Raw genomic sequence first — 16,649 nt, 5'->3', positions numbered from 1 at the left:
TGCGGCCAGATGAGTTCACAATTGATTTCTATATCAAAAGCTAAAGCATTATCAAAATAGAAGGGATAAAGGCTATTCAAAGTTTTTTTAGGGGCGAAAACCCAGGTAACTTTTTCAATGTCGCAACTATTGTGCTAATTCCAAAAATCAGGGAGAAGGCAACTTGTGATTAATTTAGGCCCGTTTCATTCACTACCGTCCTATCTTAAATCATTAGTAAAATCATTGTTAAAAGACTACGACCTCACCTTCCTTTTATTATATCCCCACAACAATCAACTTTTATTAAATGGAGGGAAATATTTGATAATATCCTTCTTTACCAAGAATTAATTGAAGATCTTGAAAAGAAATATAGTAGTGGGAATTTGGTTCTCAAACTTGATATCCAAAAAGCTTATGACACTATCAGTTGGAATTTAATTATCAATGTACTTACGGTAAAGGGTTTCATCAAAATTTTTGTTTCCTGATCAGACATTAGTTGGAGTGTAATCTATATAGAACTTAATCAATGGCTCTTCTTTCGGTATTTTCTTAGTTAACTGAGGAATTAAGCAAGGGGACCCATTGTCCCCTACCATCTTTATTCTGACCTTAGACTATCTCTCCAAGCTCTTAAATCATGCACACTCAGCTCACCCTAATCACTCCTCAAATAAATCAAACATGGTTGTGAGTCGTTTAATTTTTCCAACAATTCAATAATCTTCTTTAATGCTTCCAAAAGAGTTGTCACCTTTCTACAATCTACTTTACAAGGATTTCAAGAGGCTTCAGGTTTAACTTTTCATAAAATGAAATGTTGTATTATTCTGGGGAGAAATGTCAATAGGGAGATATTTGGGTGGATAACTAACTTTACTGGTTATAAGATATTTCAACTACCTCTTAAATATTTGGGAGTGGACTTGTTGAGGACAAAAAGGAGACAAACTTAGATGGATGCAATTGTGGAGAAAGTTAAAAAATAAATTCTAGACTGGAGGAACTCTTATCATTCCTTTGAGAGGATTATACTCATTAAAAGTGTGCTTAATTGACTACCTATTTATGCTTTGCAGGTCATTAACCTTAAATGCAGTACATAGGTGGCTTTGGAGAAATGATTTAATAAATTCCTCTGGGCTGGAGGGTCCTCCAATAAAATCTGGTGTTCTTGGAAGAAACTCTGCACGCCTTATGTCACTGGTGTCTGAAGGATTTAAAACATATTGCTAAAATAAATTTCATTAAACTATGGTTCAAATTCAGGAAGGGTCTCTCTTTGTGGTCCAATTATACGACTACTAAATATTTCTCTCTGTTGTTAGTTGGAAAAAAAAGTGACTCTAAAATATGGAAGGCCCTGCTAAATGCAATGGATGTGGCTTCAAAATATGTTCATTGGGTCATTGGAAGGGGCATCATCTCTTTTTGAAGGGACCAATGGACTGATTTTGAGTTGGTAGGTGTGTCTGGATGCGCGAATCATAGTAATTTATTGGTTTCTAATCTTTGGGTAGATGAAATGTGGAATCCTCAGCTTTTGTAGGAATTGGTTGGCTTTAACTCTATTGCAATTTCCAAAATACCAATAAATTTATATAAAAAAAGATTCTATGCTTCTTAAAATTCCTCACAACAGTTCAATAACTAAGCACACTTATGAGCTGCAATATTTGTTTAATAAGGTGGATTGGGGGAACTTATATGGGCAAAGGTATTGACAATATCCATGTCTTTCTTTATGTGGGGAAATTTTCTACTATTTTTATGTTATCATGATATTCTAAAACTTAAAGCACTTTGTTTTGCTTCTCAATGTTGTCTTTGCAAAATTTTCGAGGAAACAACTAACCACATATTTTTTCAATGCTCTTACTCGACACAGGTTTGAAATTACTGGTAATCTCTTCCATAGGAGAATCCTCCCAGCTGAACCTGTGTTAGTGACGGTTTGAACTTTTCGGCTGATGGAAGTTCACGGAAAGATTTATTAGCATATTTACCTTTTATTTTATTGTGCTTTTTGTGGATGGCAAGGAATGCTAGTAAACACAATGGCATTATAACTTCTATTCCAGTTGTTATAGCCAATAGTCTAGCATATCTCCATAAAATAGGTAATTCTAAGTAGTTTAAGGAAAATGTTTTTGTTGGCACTCATCTAAATAGTTTTGGGACTGCTAATCCCCAATTGGTTAGGTGCACCCCACGGGTGCTACAAGGTAAATATAGATGGTAGTTGGTCCTTTTAGAGAGCTGATGTAGGTGGGGCTTTCAGTGATTACATGAGGAAGTGCATTCTTTTCTTCTCCTCACCTTGTATTGCATCCTATTCCCTTGAGGCTGAGGCCTGGCCTGTAGGTTTGGCTCTTCGGGTGGTTGATAATAATGGTTGGTCGGTCTGATAGTTGAGTTGGATTTCTTACTTTTGTTGAATTATTTGTGCGGGAAACAAATACCGCCTTGACATCTTATGGGTTGCTTAAACAGAATTTGGGGTTATAAAAAAATTGGAACTTGAGCATTGAATGGAGTTTCATTTATAGGGCGGGCAATTGGCCTATCCATTGGTTCGTCAGGAATGGTTTAACCAATTTGGTGGTAGGCTCTAACCCATCTGTCGAGTTGAGATGACTTATTGGTGGGGATTTTTTGGATTTGCCATAACTCAGAATTTTGTGAATTTTGCTTGTTCTTATTTGATGAGGCTTTTTTTTTACACTCTGATGGGTTTGGTGTGCTAGTAATGTGTCTGGTTTTCTATTTTGAAGGTGTGCCACTGTATTGCTTTGGCAGCTTTTACAGCCATACCTGTCACTCTTTCTCCACACTATCTCATATTTTCATTAGGCCATTGGCTTTGGTCTTCTACTTTCATTACTCTTGAGTTGTATCGGTTTTACTGTAGGGGGTGGAGCATGCCCTTAATTGCTGGTGGGCTCTTACCCCATTTACTGCTTGGTGGTGGTTGTTGTTTGGGTTTTGGTTGGATATGCTTTATGTTTGAACCTCTAATGTCTTGTTTTTGTCTATATTAGAGGGGTTATTTTGGGTGTTGTTGTCTATATTATATCACTGTGGGATTATATTGAGAAGGCTTTGCGATTCTTTTTTTTAATGTTGTGGCCACTTCCTATTTTGGTGGGCAGATATGGTGTTTTGGTTTGAACTTTTATTAATACATATGCTTGGGGATTTACAGGTTCGACGCTCGTGCTTTTCAATGGTGTTGTGAAGGAGCCTGCTACCACCTCGTGTAGCTTGGGGATATATATATATATATATATAATTTAAATAAAAAAAATTATTTAAATTACATTGATTTTACTTTTCCCAAGTTATCTCGATGCTTAAGGTTTAGTAGAGAGTTTTTGTTTTTTTTTTTCTAGTTTTATTTAATTTATTTTTTATTTTGTAATTTTTCTGGGGTTAGTGAATGACTTGTTACTTTTGGATACTTCCATTTAGTTTAATATTTAATTTGACTAATCTAAATAACTAAAAATTTCGTGAAATTATTTTCTATGATTATAAAAGACCTAACAAATATTTCTTAAGAATTCAATAACTTTTTTTAGTTATTTATTATTAAATGATCTTTTCTTTCATAAGTATTCCACGTAAAAGATGTAGTGCCTCAGTGTATTTTTCCTGTTTTATTTGTGTATGTGCAAGGATTGGCATTACAAAACTAATACATAAAATTCTCTCAGTTGCTCTGAATTTTTGTTACACTCAACAATTACATAATGTTATTTGATTGCATAATTGTTACTGATGATGTTATTTGACAAGAAAATTAGTTTAAATTTCACTGCAACTTATGTACTACTTTGTAAACAACAAATAATTTGTTACACACGATACACAATAAATCGAAATTCATGTAATTTATTCACCCAAAACAAGTCCAACATTTCTCCCTTAACATGTATTTTGGCACAAAGCATTTAAGAGATACTATCAAATCACCTATATTAAAATCAGGGAACTCCCTAAACAATAATATGAATAATATCATAATACCACCACAATATCATCAAATTTACACGTAATATTTTTTTTCTCAACTTAACCCCAGCCGGCTTTCGGACCCTCTAAGTCATGCAGCACTTGAGCTCCCATCAAGTTCCTGTCAGATAGTTTCCGCACCTCGCCGTCGATCACGGCAGATTTCAGATGATTCATCGGCGACAACGAGAAGCCACCGCCTCCGTCGCAACCGCTGCCATTGTGTTGCTGCAAGCCAAGTGTGAGGGAGACTCCATAGCCACTGTAACTCTGACCGCTGCATTCGGCATAGGAAGACAAATCAAAGTCTGCTAAACCGAAATGGTCTGTTATTTGAACTTGATTTGGGTAGTTGTGGAAGCTTCTCTGATTCGTATGGCCTCGGCAGTCGGCGTTAATGAAGGAGGAGTCCGGCTCGGGGACACCTTCGGCCTGCTTTTTGGGATCAATGGAGGAGAAGCTAGGGCCTGGGTTTAGTTCGTCTTCTTTTATTTCCTCCAAGTATATCTCCTCTATCATGGGCTTCCATAGCCTCACCCTTGCGTTGATGAACCAATTAGTAACCTGCAATTAGGCGATGTTATTAGCTTGCTGGCATCCAAAGACAAACGTATGCTTTTCAAAAGAAAGTTCAACCAGAATTAATTGAAATATATTAAAAAAAGGGTAACTTTATCATGAATTTACTTATATATTATGTATCCAAATTTAAACCTTCATATTTATTTGTAAAATATTTTAATTCTAAAATTACACAGACGATATCATTAACATCAATTTATTCTTATATTAAATCATTTAATATTTTATATTCTCCTAAATTACAAACTCTATTAGTATCTGAGATTACTGTTAATATGGAAAACTTTTAGAATGTCTGATGTATAGGAGGAGTTAATGATATGAATTATTTTTCTTAGAAGGTGAAGCAATGCAGACGCAAATGGAAAATTTGAGGCAAGTAATATGTACGAGAGAAGGTGCAGCTGCAAATCCGAATAAGATAATTATTTTGCTCGTTTGAGAACATTTTTAAGCATGGTTTTTCCTTTTTGAAAAAGAAAAATTCTGACGACATCCTAAGCAATTTCTTTTTTCCAATGTCGTGAGGATGTATTTATGGAACGTTTATATACTTAGCATCCAATCCGTGCGCATTTAGGCAGAGGGCGGAATCAGCTCTTTCTTTTTTTTTTTTTTTGGGAGTGCAAACTGTCCCCCTATATCCAATATGGGAGAAGCTAGGGCGATCAAGAACAAAATGATTTTTAGGAGGGGCAAAACTAATATTTCAGGAGGAGCAATAACTCCAATTGTCTTATAATATCAACAAAGATCAAAAGAAGAAACGTCAATGTTCCATCCTAAGGGTAATAAATTCTAAGAATTTGAAACAATCCTAAAGCTTTTGTTTAGTCATTTTTTTTATGCATGTCGTTTTTGTCGTGTTGTTGTTTTGTCGTTTTGTTGTTTTGATGTTGTTTTGTTGTGTTGATGTCATTTTATTGTTTTGTTTCGTTTTGTTGTTTTGAGATTCACCATTCCATCTTTAGAATGTCATCATTGCAAAATAGAGTTAGCACATCCTAATAACATGCAAAGTAAATCTGAAACATGACTTGCCTTATGTCTTTAGCAAACCTGCAAATCAAAATTAGCCTGAAATTATGTTTTAATTTGTCGATTTAGTTTGTTGAATAATTTTTAGACAACTCGGTCAAGATGTATATGACTCCGTCATCCTGGGGTTGTCGGGGTATTCAGACCTACTTAGTCCGAAAGAAAATTAAAACGGGACTGGAAGATTCTTGTCAGCAACCACAGATTGTGTCGTCCAAAAGTTCTTCATAGATCTGAACACTGGGGTTCAAGTTGCGTTAGGCGATCTTTTTTCATTAAGGTTCAATCTTAAGTTTTAGTGTCTTATTTGAATTGTAGGGGCTGAAAAATTTTAGGTCGTTTACAATTTATTAGCTCGTTATTTTTTGTCGTTTTGTTATTTATTTTTATTTGGGATGACCAGAACAGGATCCCATGGTTCCGTCGTCCTAGACCATTAAGTTTGCAGATTTATTAGTAATAAATGACTGGAAGATATTTTGTTCTCAACTAACGGTTACCTCCTCCAAAATATCTTCTCAAACCTAGTTGCATTTTTGGGTTTATGTTTAAGTTTTATTGACTTTTAGAGTGGATTTTATGTCCTTGGTATTTTTTTCTATGTCAGGAGACTTGTAAGAATTGAATCAGTAGTTTTAAATTCATTTTAAGAATGAACTTAATGGAATTAGTTAAATCCAATGCCAATTAACGTTAATGTTTAAGTTGATATGGTTAAGTATAATGTAAGTTAGACTTAAATCTTAAATTCAATATGGGTAGACACTAAGGTATTTAGATTGTTTTAGGTTCAATTTATGTAGAACCTAGGGTGTAGGTTGATTTAGGTTCAATTTAGATAGAACCTAAACTATAATGTCAATTAAGTTCAATTTAAGTATAACCTAAAATTTAATGTCACTTAGGTTCAATTTAGGTAGAACCTAAGGTATTGGTTGATTTAGGTTCAATTTAGGTAGAACCTAAAGTTTAATGTCACTTAGGCTCAATTGAGGTAGAACCGAAGGTTCAATATCACTTAGGTTTAATTTAGGTAAAACCTAAGGTATAGGGTGATTTAGGTTCAATTTAGATAGAGTCTGAGGCTTGAGTTTTATAGGTTCAATTTAGGTAGACCTAACGTATAAGGTTACTTAGGTTCAATTTAGGTAGAACCTAAAGTATAAGGTCGCTTAGGTTCAATTTTGGTAAAACCTAAAGAATAGGTTGATTTAGTTTCAATTTAGGTATAACCTAAATTTTAACGTCACTTAGGTTCAATTTAGGTAGAACCTAAGGTTTAGTATCACTCAGGTTTAATTTAGGTAAAACCTAAGGTATAGGGTGATTTAGGCTCAATTTAGGTAGAATCCGAGGCTTGAGTTATTTAGGTTCAATTTAGGTAGAACATAAAGAATAAGGTTACTTAGGTTCAATTTAGGTAGAACTTCACTTAGGTTCAAATTAGGTAGAACCTAAGGTTTAATGTCACTTAAATTCAATTTAGGTAGAACCTAAGGTTTAATGTCACATAGGTTCTATTTAGGAAGAACCTAAGGTATGGAATATTTTAGGTTCAATTTAGGTAGAACCTAAAGTTTAAGGTCACTTAGGCTCAATTTAGGTATAACCTAAGGTTTAATGTCACTTAAGTTTAATTTAGGTAAAACTTAAAGTAATTTGATTAAGTATAATGTAGATTAGACTTAAATTTTAGGTTTAATGTAGGTTGGATCTAGAGTTTAAGTTCAATATAGATTGGACCTTAAGAGGTTTGGGTAAGTTTAATATAGGTTAAAGTTTAGATCCAATGTATGTTGGACCTAACGAAGTTTAGGAAATTTGAGTTCAGTTTAGATTGAATCTAAGGTTTGAGATGACTTGGATTCAATTTAAGTTTAGCCTATGAGTTTTAAGGTGACTTAAGTTCAATTTAGGTAGAAGCTAAGGGTTTAAGCTAGGTCTAATGGTGTTTGAACCTAGGAATTAAGTCTTAAGCTTAATGTAGGTATAGTTTAAGATCTAATTAAGTCTAATTAGGGTTAGAATTAATTAAGGTTTGAGATTAATCTAAGCCTAATGTAAGTAATGTTTAGGGTTTAATTAAGTCTAATTAGGGTTAGACTTAATTAGGGTTTAAGTTGATTTAAGCTTAATGTAAGTAAAAGTCTCATTAGGGTTAGACTTAATTATGATTTAAGTTGATTTAAGCCTAATGTAGGTAAGGCTTAAGGGTTAAGTAAATCTAATTAGGGGTAGACCTAATTAGGGTTTAAAGGTCACTTAAGCCTAATGCAAGTAAGGCTTAAGGGTTACTTAGGTTTAATTAGGGTTAGACGTAGTTATGGTTTAAAGTTCAGTTAACCCTAATGTAAGTAAGGCTTAAGGATTAATTAGGTCTAATTGGGGTTAGACCTAATTTAGGTTTAAAGGTCACTAAAGCCTAATGTAAGTAAGGCTTAAGGGTTAATTAGGTCTAATTAGGGTTATACTTAATTAAGTTTAAAGGTCACTTAAGCCTAATGTAAGTATAAATAAATGGTTAATTAAGTCTAATTAGGGTTAGACTTAATTAAGGTTTAAAGTCACTTAAGCCTAATGTAAGTAAGGCTTAAGGGTTAATTAGTTATAATTAGGGTTAAACTTAATTAAGGTTTAAAGGTCACTTAAGCCTAATGTAAGTGAGCCTTAAGGGTTAATTAGGTCTAATTAGGGTTAGACTGAATTAGGGCTTAAAGGTCACTTAAGCCTAATAATGTAAGTAAGGCTTAGGGGTTGATTAGGTTTAATTAGGGTTAGACCTAATTTAAGTTTAATAAGTAAGGCTTAAGGGTGTAAGTAAGGCTTAAGGGTTAATTAAGTCTAATTAGAGTTAGACTTAATTAAGGTTTAGACTTAATTAAGTTTTAAAGGTCACTTAAGCCTAATGTAAGTAGGGATTAAGGGTTAATTAAGTTTAATTAAGGTTAGACCTAATTAAGGTTTTGATGGATTTAGGGTTTTTGATTCGATTTAAGTTCAATTTGAATTGAACCCAAGGGTTTTGGGTTTGACTTGGGTTCATTTAGATTGAGCCTAAGGGTTTAGGATTTGACTTGGGTTCATTTGGGTTGAACCCAAGGGTTTACAACTGTTAATGCACCATCTGCTTCAGCCTCGAGACTTTCTACTTCTGGTACTTCTTCCTTAAACACTATCATGGAGCAATTGTTTATTCAGTAGGGGATATTCTATCATTACAAAGTTAGATGCAGAATGTTGAAGAGCATATGGATCATTACGATGAATTTTAGAGAGTAAGAGTGACTATGATGCTACTTTTGATGAAAATTTAGTGAAATTCTTAAAGGCTGATCATTCAGTTGAGTTTCCTACTTGCCCTAGATTTTCCCTATATCAGTGTCACAGATCGATAGGGAAAGATGATGAAGATGATGATGAAGAGGATGATTAAATTGTTGTTTTTTTATGTAGGTTTTATTAGTCACTTAGATGTACTATTAGTGAGTGGGTTGTGTGTTAAAACTTTTTATTTTATCTTAATGCATTATTATTTTACTTTTTCTCATGTTATTTAAAAATGCTTGTGTTAGAGTAGTATTTCACTTTGCGAATTTCATGCTTTATATTTTAGTTTTAGATTTACTACTGCTCAGCACTTATTTTTAGTACTTGTACTTGTACTATTTTCCTCCTTAGAACCTTTAGATTTTTCTCTTTCTTCATGCTTATATTGAATTGTGCTGTTTTAAATTAATTAAAAAATTTAGTTTGGTGGAAGGGAGAAAATTTTCTTAAAAAACTAAACCTTATTTTTCCTTAACAAACCATATTTCAAAAGTTATTTAACATAACCTATGGTATGTGGTGTTAGCTTTAGACAGCTATGTTTTTTTTATTTTTGTAATGTTATAGCAGACTTAAGTAAAAGTTTTAGATAATAAAGGTTTTAGAGTTAAGATATTTAGTATAAGAGTATAGAATTATGCTTTTACTATTTCAAGTAAGGAAAACTATATTTTTGAAATATTAAGGATCTTAGATATACACTTAAGAAAAAAAAAGAGAAGGATTGACACTCTATGAAAATTCATTTTAAAGCTAATACAAATTATCAAGTAAAGAAATGTATGAAGTTTTTAACTTTAAGAAGAGGATAGTGAAGTTCAAAATCATTAAAGGCTATCCAAATATAAAAAAGAAAAGAAAAGAGAAAAAGGAAAAATCAAAAGAAAAAGAAAAACAAAAAGAAAAAAAAAAGTATGAGGAGAAGCTTGAGGAGATGCCTAATAAAAAATTGGCTTCACTGGAATTAACTTAAGGAAATAGACTTTATTACATTTTCAAACTTATTCTTAATTTTAAAAGTATTAGCACATTTACTAGTAGAACTCTCATGAAATTCTTTTCCTTTAACTCTTCTGAGATCCCTATGTATAACAAATTACAGTTATTCTTGAAATGAATAGATAATCAGAACTCCTAGACTTGATTACTAGATATTCTTACATTTTGGTTCTAACCTAAGTTATTGAAAACTTTTCTATGGTTTTACTATTACATTTATGGAACAAAAACTATAGAAATATTTAAGTAAAACCCCCACTACCATAAGTTATATATTTTTATATAGTAAAAATGTTACTTGAGGACAAGTAACATTTAAGTTTGGGGGAATTGATATTGCTTAAAAATACATGTTTCATGCACATTTTTTATGATATTACACTTTAATGGAAGGTATTTTGCATTTTTTTGGTTTCAGGTACAGGAAATGGAGAAATGGAACAAAATTAGAGGCAAACTAGAGTTGTGAAGTAGTGGCGACTAAGCGCCAGATCCAATGCACAGGCACCAAAAAGTTATTCTAGAATAGTGGCGTCTAGGTGCCACAGTTCGGCGCTTAGGCGCCAGAGTTAGTTAGAGCATCATACATTGAATTTGGAAAAATTTCAAAGAGGTGCCTGAAGTAACCTTTAGTTATTTTCAGAGCTCTACATATTCTGGCAAAAAAAGGGACTTGAAGAGGACTTTTGGCGGTTTTTTTTTAGGCTTTGGTGTCACTTTTGTGTCAGTCTTGTGAGTGAGACCACCATAATGAGAGTGTGCTCAGTTCTTGTGTTGTGTGAGTATTGTGTGAGTCTTGTGGAGTCAAGTACAGGCAAGGGACTTTAGAGTTTGATTGGGGAGAAGCCAGGATAAGTAATTTGTTTTTAATTTGAGTTTTTCTATCTTTTGTGAACTTGATTATCAATATAAGTTTATGTGTTTTTGTTTTATCTCCATGAATTCTGAGTAGTTTCCTTACTTTCTTATTGATATGAGAAATGATCATGAGTAATATGTGAATCGTTTGAAGACTTATATATATTTTTTAAAAAACGTTTGTTATGACACTTTCACCTAAACTTCATTGACTTTGTAATTTGGCCACTTGTGAGGTTAACATATGTTACAAAACATATTGAATCGAGAGGGGTGTGATATCACTCATTTTGTGAATGTCATGTTGACCTTTAATATGGGAGTGTGGTGCTCAGTTCACTAGTTAGCACAAATAGATAGGGAGATAATTCTTTTAGGCATAGAAGTGATGTTTCTTGGGTGACAGGCTAAATTCTTATCATTTCAGTTTGTATTTTAGATTTAACAGTCCCTAACAGATCCTATAGAGGGAATTGTGGGCAATCTGGAAGTGAGAGGCCATAATCTACTCAGCACTACTACACTAGCTGAAATAAACTTTTGGCTAGACAATGTTCCTTACAAGCAACGAGAGGGGGTAAAGAAAAGGTATGCGCCTATTTATCACAATACCACATTTGACTTTTAAACATTCAAATTTTACACTAATTATCATCTCTATGCAAGGGGAAAGTTCTTCTTATAGCATTTGAAGTTTTCTTTTATATAGTATTAGTTTTCATTTACTTTCTGCTTAAAATCAAATCCTGCATAAATTTAGTTTTTGTCTTTCTAAAAATTTTGACTTTTATCTCCTATAAGTTGTGTTTGTAGTTTATATAGAAACTTTTCTAAGTCATTATTAAAAAGTTACAACTTCTCTGTGGGATCGATATTGGGTTTTTTAAAGAAAACTTTATATTACTTGAAACAATACGTATACTTGCATAGTGCTCATAGTGTGAAAGCTCATCTTTTATTTTATAAATCATTTTATTTGTTCACACTAGCCGCTAAATATAATTTAGGCTAAGTTTTTGACAATATTTTAGATCATAGAAATCTGTGTAATTGCAGGTCGGGTCAATGGGCTAGCTCAATCATATCAAGGGATAACAAGTTATGTCGTCTTAATAACATGGAGAAACATATGATACGTGTGAGAAAGTGCTATGGTATTCTCCCCAAGATCATAGCCTAACTAGAGGGATGAGTGGGACACTGAGTAGTGAAATTCTCAGAGGGGGATGGTTAATCAATCCTTAAGGGTTGTGTGATACCACATTCTTCTTTTGATGTTATTATTTTTTATATCCTTCATTATCAAGATATAAGTATTTATTGTATTCCCTATTTATAAATTGTTGGGAATGCGTAATCTTTTTTGGATAATAATAATATCATGACTAATTTGATGTGTCATATGTGAGCTATTTTTTTTTCGCTCAAAGTCCTTATTATATTTCCATTTAAGAGCCCTTGGAACCCTTTGGAGTGCTCTACTACCAAGTTGGTCACTTTTTATGATTTGCAGGGGCTCCAAGGCATAATCGGCAACAATCACTATGATGGTGCCTTGGTATCTGTTTTAGCACCTTGGCCCCTTATCATGGTCAAGACTCTAATAACCCTGATTAGATGGGCATTACTGTCAAAGTTAATGTAGAATTTGAGGCGTCAGTAGTTTTGTGGGATTGTATAGCCTTCATAGTGTCATGATAGCTCGAAATGGTGACACTTGATTGAACATCAGTAATGATTTTTTATGACATCAATAATGATGTTTAATGACATGAAATCAACCACATTGGTGGTGGCTTAGTGCCTCTCTTGGAGTTGTTAAGCCCTTGCTGACATAAGGTATGCCTTTTGCCATGCTATCTATACTTTTGACTGATGTGGAAATGGACACATTAGTGGTTCTGAGGTGTCATGCACCACACTTAGTGTTGCGGTGCAGTACCAACTTATTTCTCTAAAAAGGGGGAAGCCTTAGGCTACCTCAAAGGTTGGACTTTCGGTTGGATTATTGGAGTGGTTGGCTATACATTGGATCTAGTTTTGGCTCTCTATGAGAATCATGATGCCATAAGAGTGGTGGATAGAACTTCTGGCAACTTTCTTCTTCCAAATATAAGAATGGGTGGTTCCCAATTGCTTTATGCCATTTCTCTCATCCTCTTGGGTGGATCCTCTTGACATTGATGTTTCTATTTTTGATGATCGTAGGAGCTGGTGAAGCAATAAAGCATCTTTTAAAGCATCAGACATCGCCCAATATTTACCTAGATGAAAATCTTTTCTCTTTTTTGATTTCCTTTCTAAAAAAGTCTTAAGTTTTATGTTGGAGTACCTAGGGTAAGATAATATTAGAGGATACCAAGGATAGATCTCTATGTTTCTCTATCATAGTAGTATTTTTTGGAGTGCTCTAACAACATAGGACCTTAGCTTACCTTAGTGTGTAATAATGTTCTTTGAGTATTATATCATTGTTCCCCTTTTAGGTGTGAAATGAGATTTCAATATCATCTTATCATGCTCAATGATTATTTTAACTTTTTGTGGTCATGTTACCTAGTTCAATTTTGAACAACTCTTAACTACTACTTTTATAGAACCATAGTGCAAGATCAATGGGACCAAGCTATGATGTTTCTCTCAGCATCACAAACCTGAGTGGACTTTGCCTCCTCTTTTTTTAATGGTACGCTTCTTTTGTTATGCTTTGAATAGGTTCACTCTTTCTTACGCATGTGCTTTGTCAAGGTGCAATCACGAGTAGACTTTTAAGGATAATATTTTGTTATAAATCTAATATTAAAGTATTTATGTCAATCAAAATAAGGATTAAAATAGTAAGATTTTCAAATTAGCATTTGTCCTATCTTTACTTTCAAACATGGCCTTCAAAATTGTTTTAGAATGATAATAAATTCATGAATATATCCTCCTTACAAATTAATAGGGCCTCCACGATTGAAATTCCTTTAATAATTGCATACATGTTGCAAAACTTGAGGAAAATACATGCTTTTCATTTTGATGGCCCAACATACTTTTTTATAGTTGAGGTGGTCATCTAGTTTGATATAGGATTTTAGAGGCTCTCCTAATCTAGATGAGATCGTATGCTCTCTTTGGAGGAAGCTTAGCTTTGTAGGTAAGTTGTCTATTTCTCTTTTATTTTGTGTAGGGTTCCTGTTCATACCATTAGCAGGTATAATCCCTATTTCACCTTTTTTGGTCCATATAGAGTATTAGAAATTAGATATATATCTTTTTAATTTTGAATTACGTAAGTACACATGTCATTCAAGTAGTATGCAAAATAGAGTTCGTGCCTCGATCTCATGAGAAGTGAGCCAACTCCCAAAGTGAAAAATTTTTAGTCTATTGGTTTTAAATCTAATATGCATGTTAGAAGTTCTGTGCTTTTTTAATCCTAATTATTTAAATATTAAAACCTAAACTAATGAGATAAGAATATTAACAATGATATTTTATGCTAGTATATTACTCTCTTAAATTGGTTCTATAGAAATCTAAGTTTGATTTGTTAATTCAATTTGTCGGTGACAATTAGGAGTAGACGCCCTCCTTATCCCTCTTGATTGTCTAAGAAGATTTGATAATCAAACATTTTTAGTACTCTAAATCAATTTTTTAGCTCAAGTTTTCTTATTTCTCTATACTATTGCATTAACTTAGAAGTGATATTCCTATTCTCCTATGTTAATGTGTTTTAACCAAGTTATTCCTTAAGATTTTTTTGACACTTGAAGGTCACAACCTATTTTAACTACCAACTAGCCAAGTTGAATGTAAAAAAAGAATTGAAGGTTAAAGTAAAACAACAACAACAACAAGCGTTTATCCCACTAATTGGGGTCACCAACATGAATTTTTTTCTTTCATCTTGTCCTATTAAGTGTCATATTTTTATTTAATTCTAAGAAATCAAGATCATTTTTTATACAACATTCCTAAGTATATTTAGGTCGATGATACACCTAAAATATATAGTCTTTATGTAAACATTTTTATACTTTTTTTTGAGATATTGCATGTTGACTCCACTTTTAGTTGAGGTCTAGTCTTTCCTCTTTATTAGCCTAAGGTCTAGCCATAGGACTTTCCTGTTGATTATTCTTAGAGGACTAGAAAAGGAACTCTTACCATTAGAAATTCTAAACTATTCTTTGCTCAACTTGAAGTTCCACATATTGGTCCTAACCTCTAGCACTTAGTAGGCGGGGTCAATATGGAGGATCTCAAGGAGAATCTCCATAGGATTGCTTGGCCTTAGGGATAACCCTCTGGTAGTGTTTTCTTGGTTGGTCTCTCATACGCACTTGCACATTACACTCCCACCCACTACCTTCAAAGGTCTGACACTATTTCATTTATGCTCGTCTGCTTCCAACCAATCATCCCAGTGAAGTGACCAGAGAGAGAGTGATGTTGAATTAATGTATTCAGGAGGAATAACCCATCAACATAGGGGTTTTGATCTATCACACTATCATCAGTTCAGCTGTCGCTGCTACTACTGTAGATAGGGGATTTGCTTCCTTGATATTTTCTTTATGCGAGCAGGCTGGAGAGCAGGCTGGAGTAAAGTATGAGAGTAAAGTATGATAGTTGAGAGGAAGTTTTGTTGCCTCTGAAGCCCATTACAAAAGTGAATGTGAAGGCTTATTCGGAGCATTTAATTTTCGGCTGGAGAGGAGGATTTTCTAGGAGCTATGGATTAGAGACGTCTGCTGCATCTTCATCTAGACCATCTACTTCATGTGCTTCTACATCTAGAGGTGATTCTACTAAGACTCATGATGAGTTATTGCAGAAGATGATGGATAATATCAATTTTATCGCTGATAAGGTACAAAATTTAGAGTGTTTTGCAGATCATACTAATAGTTATAATAAAAGGAAGAGTGATCATGAAGAGAAATTCCACACATCTTTGGAGAGCCTGATTAGAGGTGACCCAGGAGTGCAATTTCTTCCATATTCTCGATATCCTGATTATGAGCCTACAGAAAAATGGTACAACGGTGATTCTGAGGATGAAGAGTAGAGCTGAGAGATTCATTTTATGATTGTAATATGATATGAACTATGTGGTCTGAGCATGCTACATTTGCATCTGTGTGTTGTTTTGGATTATGTTGTGTTTTGAACTTTTATGTTTTATTATTATTATGATGTTTGTGGTGGTTAATATTTTATTTTTAAATTTTAGGGTAGTAACAGTTGTTTTGTGTTTAGTACTATGATTTATTTAGTTTAGAACTTAACTTAATTTCATATCTATTATAAAGTAGAAAATCTTGCTAGCTTAGATCTTAAACTTAAAATTTAGAAACTCCTGCCGTGTATTTTTCTTTTATCATGTTAGTGTGTTCTTTGCTTTTATACCCACTGTTTAGAAGTCTATTTGAATCTCTACATGTTAAACTAAAACAAAATGTTAGAATATTTGATCAAAATTAATTTTACTCTTGTCTTTAGTTTTATACTTGTATAATTATGATGTAAAAATTCTTGCTAGCATGTTATTTCAATTTTCATTTCCTGCCTATATAATTATCTAATGCTAAACTGTTTAATCTGTTAAAAATTTAAGTTTGGGGGGATGAAAAATATTTTCAAAATTGAAATTTTATTTGTTCTCAAAAGTACTACAAGTGAATTTAATTTTAAAAGAAAAAAATTGATTATGTATATGAAGTTATATTAGGGAAGTAAAATTTGATTTTAGAAATGAGTAAGAAAATTTAGTTAAAATTTTAAGTAATGAAGAAAAATTTTAAGTTAAAAATTTTTAGTATAGAAAATGATTAATATAAGTGACTATCTTT

At 33.0% G+C, this 16,649-nt stretch overlaps 1 protein-coding gene across 1 annotated transcript in view; it reads right to left on the bottom strand.

Annotated features, from left to right (window-relative positions):
• Window positions 1-3,890: 3,890 nt before the first annotated feature.
• Window positions 3,891-16,649, bottom strand: part of LOC110019820 (homeobox protein BEL1 homolog) — a 50,348-nt gene continuing 37,589 nt past the window's right edge. Inside the window, exon 4 of the mRNA XM_020717660.1 lies at window positions 3,891-4,563. Coding sequence (XP_020573319.1) covers window positions 4,060-4,563 — 504 coding nt within the window. The 3' untranslated portion in view covers window positions 3,891-4,059. The remainder of the gene's footprint in view (window positions 4,564-16,649) is intronic.

This window comes from Phalaenopsis equestris, unplaced genomic scaffold, assembly GCF_001263595.1.
Source record: "Phalaenopsis equestris unplaced genomic scaffold, ASM126359v1 Scaffold000081, whole genome shotgun sequence".
Lineage (NCBI taxonomy): Eukaryota > Viridiplantae > Streptophyta > Magnoliopsida > Asparagales > Orchidaceae > Phalaenopsis > Phalaenopsis equestris.
The sequence above is the reverse complement of the archived record's forward strand: the minus strand, read 5'-3'. Positions and strand labels throughout refer to the sequence as shown.